The following is an 8,486-nucleotide window of genomic DNA, read 5'->3' as shown; positions in this document are numbered from 1 at the left end:
CCCCTCCTCTCCTCTCCTCTCTCTCTCTCTCTCTCTCTCTCTCTCTCTCTCTCTCTCTCTCTCCCTTTCTACAATAAAGCTCTAAAACCATGGACCATCTCTGCTCATCAAGATCTGCCATACTGAAGAAATAGAGCAGGTTTCCCTCTAATGACCCACACATCTAATCTCTACCCTCTAACCCTGGGAGGCCTTCTTGCATTCCAGCCATGGCAGCCAGCCAACCCAAGCCACATGCTGAGCTAGCCATGTGAGCTAGCCAGACTCCCTCATCCCTAAGGTAACTGGCTAGAGCTCTCCCTGTTTCCCCTTCAGCCCACCCCACCCCCCAGGCTAGAGTCTGTCCAAAGTCCCTTTCTCAGCTCTTCCATGACATACAGTGGTCTGGGATGTCTGAGAGTCAGAACCAGTCATCCTGGGCCACTGGGAGACCCAAGGACCCCAAGACTGGCTCTCCAGAGGTACAGAGCAGTCTGTGGTGCCTGGAGCCAAGTGGGGTTATGTGGACTGTGAGGTCCAACACCCATCCCAGGCAGTTCTGTGGGTTCCGTGACAGACTACCCAAGCCCTGTCGGACCGTGGGTCTCCTGCCACTTTATTTCCCCATGCATGAGCTTGCAGTGCCCCACAAATTACGTTAATGGACTTCCTTATATTGAACGATCCCTGCATCCCTGGCATGAAGCCTACTTGATCATAGTGAATGATCAAGTTCATTTTCAGGTGTGCTTGGACTCGGTTTGTGAGAATTTTAGTGAGCATCAATATTCATAAGGGAAATTGGTCTGAAGTTCTCTTTCTTTGTTGGGTCTTTGTGTAGTTTAGGTGTCAGCATAACCGTGGCTTCATAGAACAAATTGAGATTATTCTTCTGTTTCTATTTTGTGGAATAGCTTGAAGAATATTGGTATTATGTCTTCGTTGAAGGCCTGATTGAATTCTGCACTAAAACCGTCTGTCCCTTGGCTTGTTGTTGTTGTTGTTGAAAAACTTTCAATGACTGCTTTTATTTTCCGGGGGGTTATGGGACTGTTTAGATGGTTTATCTGATCCTGGTTTAACTTTGGTACCTTGTGCCTGTCTAGAAAATCATCCATTTCATCTAGATTTTCCAGTTTTGTTGAGTATAGGCTTTTGTAGAGACCCCCTCCCATGCATAGGCTACCACTCGAGGGTTGGGGCCACCCACTCGTCTCAAAAATATATATTATTTTTGTTTCTCTGAATGGAAGCTTGATTATTAATGTACCTTCAATAGACATAAATCACAACAACCCCCTGCCCCATCAAGGAAGATGAAAAAAAAAAAAAAACTAACAAAAAGAGCCTACTCTAGGGAGTTTGAAATCCGATGACACACCATCTCTTCTTTGGTACCCAGAAGAGAGTGTGAGATTCTTCAAGGCTTCTGAAGCTTCAGAGAGTCCAGGATCATTTTGAGAGGACTTTTTGGGGTTCTTCCTGCTGGTTTCTCTTAGTGTCGAGTGGTAACTGTACATTTCCCAAGTCATGCTGTCCTTAGACAACCATTTGAGCTTCATCTGATGCCTTTTCTCAAAGAACCAAATCCTAATGCATCCTTTTGTCAGTTTGAGTTTGTCAGCCAAGGCCTCCAAAGTCTACTCCTTAGGGCGGTGGTCTTTCACGCAGTGCTTTTTTAGCTCCAGGAACTGCTTATAGGTGACCCCAAAGTTTTCATCCCAGTAGGATAGACTTGGAGTTGCTTCTATCTTGGCTGAAGATCACTTGAATTCCACTCTTCATCTCAAAAAATTTTAACCCAGAAATGTTCCTGCCCAAAGGAAAGACAGGGACAAAAATGGAACAGAGACTGAAAGAAAGGCCATCCAGACACTGCCTTACCTAGGAATCCATCCCATCTGCAGACACCAAGCACAGATAGATGCTATTGCTGATGCCAAGAAGCACTTGCAGACAGAAGCCTTTTATGGCTTTTCCCTGAGAGGTTCTACCAGCACCTGGTGAATACAGATGCAGATACTCACAGACAACCATGGGACTGAGCCTGCAGACTCCAGTGGAAGAAGTAGGGGAAGGACTAAAGGAGACAAAGGGGGTTGCAACTCCATAGGAAGAACAATATCAACTAACTGAACCACCCAGAGCTCCCATAGATTAAACCATTAACCAACGAGTATACATGGAGGAATCCATGGATCCAGATGCATATGTAGCATGGGATGGCCTTATCTGACATGCAGTGAGAGGGAAGGCCCTTGGTCTTCTGGAGGTTTGATGTCCCAATGTAGGAGGATGCTAGAACAGTGAGGCTGGTAAAGGAGAGTGGGTGGAGGATCACCCTCATAGAGGCAAAGTGGAGGGAAGAGAAGGGGTATAGGATGGGGGTGATGGTAGAGAGGTAACCTGGAATGGAGATATCATTTGAAGTGTAAATGAATAAAATGATTAATATAAAATAATACAATAAAAGCGATATCTGTACAGATAAGTAGATATAGTGAGATCTCTATGACATAGTATTAATTTCAAATAATGTAATTGAATAATTATAAAGCTATAGAATATATCTATTTTTGTGCTTTTGTATGAATTTTGCATGGAATATATAATAAATACATTTATAGGTTTAGAATGTAATGTATATAACTGAAACATCAATCATATGTTTACATTATAATCGTATCTGTGCATCAATATTTACAGACAGAAAGATTAAAATATGAACAAAAATATGGCTAAGAAATACCTCAAAAATTATTCATTATCCTTAGCAATTAGGGAAATAAAAACTAAGGCAACTGAGATTTCAGACCATCCCAGTCAGAACAGCGAAGACCAACTAAGTAATTGACAACAAATTCTGCTGCTGGTGTTGAGGGAAAGGAAGCTCCTAGTCACAGCTGGTGGGAATGCAAATTGATGTAGTCACTCAGAAATCAATGCAGAGGATCATCAAAAAAACTAAAAATAAATCTACTATATGACCCAGCTATAACATTCCTTGACATATGCTCAAAAGGACATATATCATCCTACACCAAAGATAATTGCTTAGCTGTTTTCATTACTGTTTGATTCTCAATAGCCACCAAATGTGATTCAACAGATGAGTGGATAATTAAAAATGCCATATACTCAATGAAATACCATTTAGAAATAAATAAAATGAACAATGAAATTTTTAGGTAAATGGACAGATGTAAAACAAAAAAATTATTGAGTGAAGTAAACTAATCCCAGAGAAGAAAAAGTTGCATATTCTTTCTCATTGGTAGTACCTAGCTCCAAATCCTCAGTTTCACGGGTATAACCACAGAAACAAGGGGAAACCAGGAAACTATAAAGGAAGTATAGCAGAGGCTACTTGCAAGGAAGATACAGGTTATATGAACAGTAGAAAACAGTAAAATAAGGAGGAGGGTTCCAACAGTGGGCAAAAAAGAGAGAGCAAGCTGGGAGTGGTGGCACATGCCTTTAATCCCAGCACTCAGGAGGCAGAGGCAGGCAGATTTCTGAGTTCGAGGCCAGCCTGGTCTACAAAGTGAGTTCCAGGACATCCAAGGCTACACAGAGAAACCCTGTCTTGAAAAATCAAAAGAGAGAGAGAGAGAGAGAGAGAGAAACACAGAAGTAGAAGGTGGGATGAGGGACAAATTACACCAATATTGTTTAACAAATCCTCAAGGAATCATATTTATACAAAGTTATAGATATGAATTATAATAATAAATAATCTTCCATAAATGTGTGTGTGTGTAAGATTATTTATTACATAGGCTTACAATGCTCCCCACAAGACCCAAGACTAAAAAAAAAAAAAAATAGCATGTATGACCAGTCTCCATTCACATCATTGGTCAACATAATCTAAGTAACTCCCAAACTAATGTAGGCTTTTGGGAATAATATAACATAGATTGCTTCCCAGAGACAGAAGTTAGAGCTCTACTTCTGAGACATTGTACACTTAGGACATGCATCTTAGCTTACACAAGCTAGATCTAACCTGGAAGTCTCCTTCCTGGTGACTAGCTTCCAGAGTTCCAAAACTACCACTCAAGCTGCAATGTGAGGAAAGAACTTGATAGTCTTTCTCGGCTGCAATACTTATTAACCACAATAATGACCAGCATGGCAAGCTATCTCTAAAAGTGCAATAAGTGGCATGCACATATTGATGGTAACCAATGGTTGTCTAGTTGAACTTGAGGCTCATTCAACAGGATGGAAGTTATGTCAGAACCAGTGAACTCATGAACTATGCAAAACAAAACTACTATTGCCACTTTGCTATATCAACATGATTCCTTAATACAATCTAAATGTTTTCCTTATACTCACAGATAGATGTAGCTACCACCCCTCACCAAAGAAACTTCTTTATGGCAAATGTAGACAATCACACAAAACCACAACTGACAAAAATGAAAAGATCATCAGATCATAGGAACCCTAATTTATTATGTGACATCCATGGCCACGTTCCCTGAGTTACACAGGAGCATTAAGAGTGACAAAATACAGATAGGCTGTGAACTATCTGGAATTCTACAATAAGGAAAATGGATCTTGTCTGAAAAGATAAAGAAAAGTAACTGGGTACTGTTATAAGTTCTTTAGCAAGAATTTTTTTCCTTTGGTTTTTTGAGACAGGGTTTCTCTGTATAGCCCTGGATGTCCTGAAACTCACTTTGTAGACCAGGCTGGCCTTGAACTCAGAAATCTGCCTGCCTCTGCCTCCTGAGTGCTGGGATTAAAGGCATGTGCCACTATGCCCAGCTCAGAAAATATAATTTTTTAAAAAATACTTTCACCAAATAACTCTGGTGTCAGTGCAGAGAAACCTTTGGGACTTGATTGAAAAGTCTGAAACTTTGCAGTGTAATGGGCATAATTAATAACATGGACTTGTAGGTCACCTCTGGGAATTTCATTCTCTTAAATGCAAACACTTTAGAGCATTGTATGTATATTATCATGAGTTCTGACACTAGTGCCATAAAGCAAAGAACATACTGCAAAAAAATCCTCTCAGTAAAATCAGGTAAAAGGGGTATTCTAATTTAATTCTTTTAACTTTGGCCATCAGATATATTAGTTACTATTTATATTCTTCCGAACTTTCAACTCCTTTCTGGTCTCCTGGATAAGTGAAAGGTGTATGATAATAGAGGGAGGGGTAAAAGAATAATCAATATGAGTTTCTGAAAAGATGAGATTTTAGAATACATGCAAGATTACAAAATACTCTGCTAGCAGTGCAAGTTATTTCTGTGTTACATATCTTAATGCATTGCACTTAGTTTAGTAGAACAAGAAAATTTCAACTGTCTTCTTTGATGGTGCTAATTATGTAAATGTAAACACATTAAGACCATCAAACTAGCACAAATTGCTCTGGTAGTGTGTCCTAATATACCACTAATAATGACAAACAAACTAGAATTCCAATATTCTTTTAAAGTTTAAAAAGTTTTTTGACGAAGCACTGGAAACAAGTTTAAGAAATAGATGATGTAAAAGAAGAAATTATCCCAACCCCAGCTCCTGTCAGTGACCTTGACCAGGTCATCATATTTTGTACATCTGAATAATGAATGCAAGTGACAGCTTCCCTATTTATTAGATTTTAATCTATTTATTAGATTTTATCTACTATAGTATAATATAGATAATCACAATATTCTAATGAAGCATTAGAATAGGTAAAGAAAGGTTCTTGTTTCATAAAAGAAGATGTTGAACATTGTTCCTTTAGATACATTTTATTAAATAAACGTATTTCTTTCTTTAAATTTTTTTCCATACAATATATTTTGGTCATACTCTTTCCCCTCTCGCACCTCTTCCCAGTTCCTTGATTGTAAGAATCAGATGTTGTAGATGACGTCAAGAAAACTGCATCATCAATACTCTTCTTCAAGGTAAGGATGCTATGAGCAAAGGGAAGCTGTCACTTGCATTCATTATTCAGATGTACAAAATATGATGACCTGGTCAAGGTCACTGACAGGAGCTGGGGTTGGGATAATTTCTTCTTTTACATCATCATGTATTCTACTTCAGAATTCTGTAGCAATAAGCCTCAAAACGCATTTGGTATAGTTAAAAATTAATGAGACACATATGTGGAAAAAATAAAGCAATATGAATTATGTGATTAGACAGAAAATACGTACTTTGTTGATTAAGGATGATATGGCTCCACTGTTCAGAATATGACACTGATGTCTAGGAAATTGAGTTAAAATTTGGTTAAACAGTTTCACATGGAAAATCTATTTTACTGAAAAGATAAGGATTTAGATATTTGGGTAAAGAAAATATGAATAATGCCATGGAGAAAGTCACTATTTATGAAAGTTTTGTGACAGTGGAAAAAGAGAGCAGAGATGTAATAATTTATGAAGATTTATTTCTTCAACATCTCAATATTATTTCATTAAACATGAATCTCTCCCCATTAGCATCAGTGACTTTTGTGCAATCTCTAATATATACATTTAAAATACCTCTCACACTTTTAAAAATACCTTCCATCTCAAACGATGACTGACTTTAATGTTTTGGGAGAAAGTGGGAGGAAAAAATTAAAAATAAAATAAATTATTTGTGGACACTGAACCAAATCTGAGTAACTTAAAAATTTTTGTGTATTTACCTGCTTGCAGAAAAGTAACCCTTTTCAATTTGAGAGAAAAAGATGTTTATCCTTTAACGGGGAAAAGAAAAAACTAGAAAATACAGAGTTTCATTGCAAAGATGGTGGGTAAACTTGAAAAAGAAATCACCTGTCTGTTATACAAAGTAAAGTAGGAAATGGTCAGACCACAGTTGCAATCTGACATCTTCCCTTGTCAACAGAGTAGCTGAAGATGACTGAAGACAACTACTCCTTGACAACAGAGTTCATCCTCATAGGATTCTCAGATCACCCAGACTTGAAGACACTTCTGTTCCTGCTGTTCTCTGCCATCTATCTGGTCACCATGGTGGGGAATCTTGGGCTGGTGGCCTTGATCTACATGGAGCCTCGTCTCCACACACCCATGTACATCTTTCTGGGCAACCTGGCTCTGATGGACTCCTGCTGCTCCTGTGCCATCACTCCCAAGATGCTAGAGAACTTCTTTTCTGTGGACAGAAGGATTTCTCTCTNTGAATGNATGGNACAGTTCTATTTTCTCTGTCTTGCTGAAACTNCAGACTNCTTTCTTCTGGCAGCAATGGCCTATGACCGCTATGTGGCCATATGCAANCCNCTGCAGTACCACACCATGATGTCCAANAAGCTCTGCCTTCAAATGACCACAGGAGCCTACATAGCAGGAAACATACATTCCATGATTCAAATAGGGTTCTTGTTCAGGTTAACTTTCTGCAGGTCTCATGTAATCAAGCACTTCTTTTGTGATGTCCTTCCCCTATACAGACTCTCATGTGTTGACCCTTATATCAATGAACTGATGATACTCATCTTTTCTGGTATAGCTCAAACTTTTACCATTACTATAGTCCTCATTTCTTATTTCTGCATCCTTTTTACTATATTCACAATGAAGTCCAGAGAGGGAAGAAGCAAAGCCTTATCTACTTGTGCATCCCACTTTCTGTCTGTGTCAATATTCTACGGATCTCTCCTCTACATGTATATTCGACCAAGTTCACTTAATGAAGGGTATAAAGACATACCTGTTGCTATTTGTTACACTCTAATAATTCCTTTATTAAACCCATTTATTTATAGTTTGAGAAATAAGGAAGTGATTAATGTGATGAAAAGAACAATGCAGAGACAATTGTAACATTCTGAAATCAGTTCTTTGAAAATTAACTTGAACTTCAAATAAATCTATGGGTACTTTTAAGGAAACAGAAAAGTACAACTTTGTAATGTTTTACGTTACATAATAGAGATAGAATACAATTTATTCAAATTAGTTCAGGAGGAATGGAATTACTAGCATTAACTTCAAAATCCTAGCAACTAAATATATTAGAAGTCATAAGAGTAGTTAGCTCTTGACAAGTCCTACAAATCCTAGAAATAGCATGTGTAATGATAGCCATTTTATTATTTTTTTATCAAAATGTAATTTCTTTTTTCAAATTTTTATTAGATATTTTCTTCATTTACATTTCAAATGCTATCCCAAAAGTCCCCTATGCTCTCTTCCCGCACCACTCCCCTACCCACCCACTCCCACTTCTTGGCCTTGGCTTGCCCCTGTACTGGGGCATATAAATTTTGCAAGATCAAGGGGCCTCTCTTCCCATTGATGGCCGACTAGGCCATCTTCGGCTACATATGCAGCTAGAGACACAAGCTCTGGGGGAACTGGTTAGTTCATATTGTTGTTCCACCTATAGGGTTGCAGATCCCTTTAGCTCCTGGGTGCTTTCTCTAGCTAACCCTGTGTTAATTATTGATAGGAGTTTTTAATCACAAATTGTAAAGTAAAATATCAAAGAGATTGCAAGTTCTTTTATTATCATTACCATTA

The 8,486-nt window shown here is 38.3% G+C and overlaps 1 protein-coding gene across 1 annotated transcript; it reads left to right on the top strand.

Annotated features, from left to right (window-relative positions):
* The first annotated feature begins 6,857 nt into the window (after window positions 1–6,857).
* On the top strand, window positions 6,858–7,810 carry LOC110311833 (olfactory receptor Olfr180-like). The gene has a single exon (XM_021185390.1). It carries the CDS (start codon window positions 6,858–6,860, stop codon window positions 7,785–7,787), a length of 930 nt encoding a protein of 309 aa, XP_021041049.1. The 3' UTR covers window positions 7,788–7,810.
* Window positions 7,811–8,486: the final 676 nt, after the last annotated feature.

The sequence above is a fragment of the Mus caroli genome, chromosome 16 (genome assembly GCF_900094665.2).
Source record: "Mus caroli chromosome 16, CAROLI_EIJ_v1.1, whole genome shotgun sequence".
Taxonomy (NCBI): Eukaryota; Metazoa; Chordata; class Mammalia; order Rodentia; family Muridae; genus Mus; species Mus caroli.
Note: the sequence above shows the minus strand (reverse complement) of the source record. Positions and strands in the feature narration are given on the sequence as shown.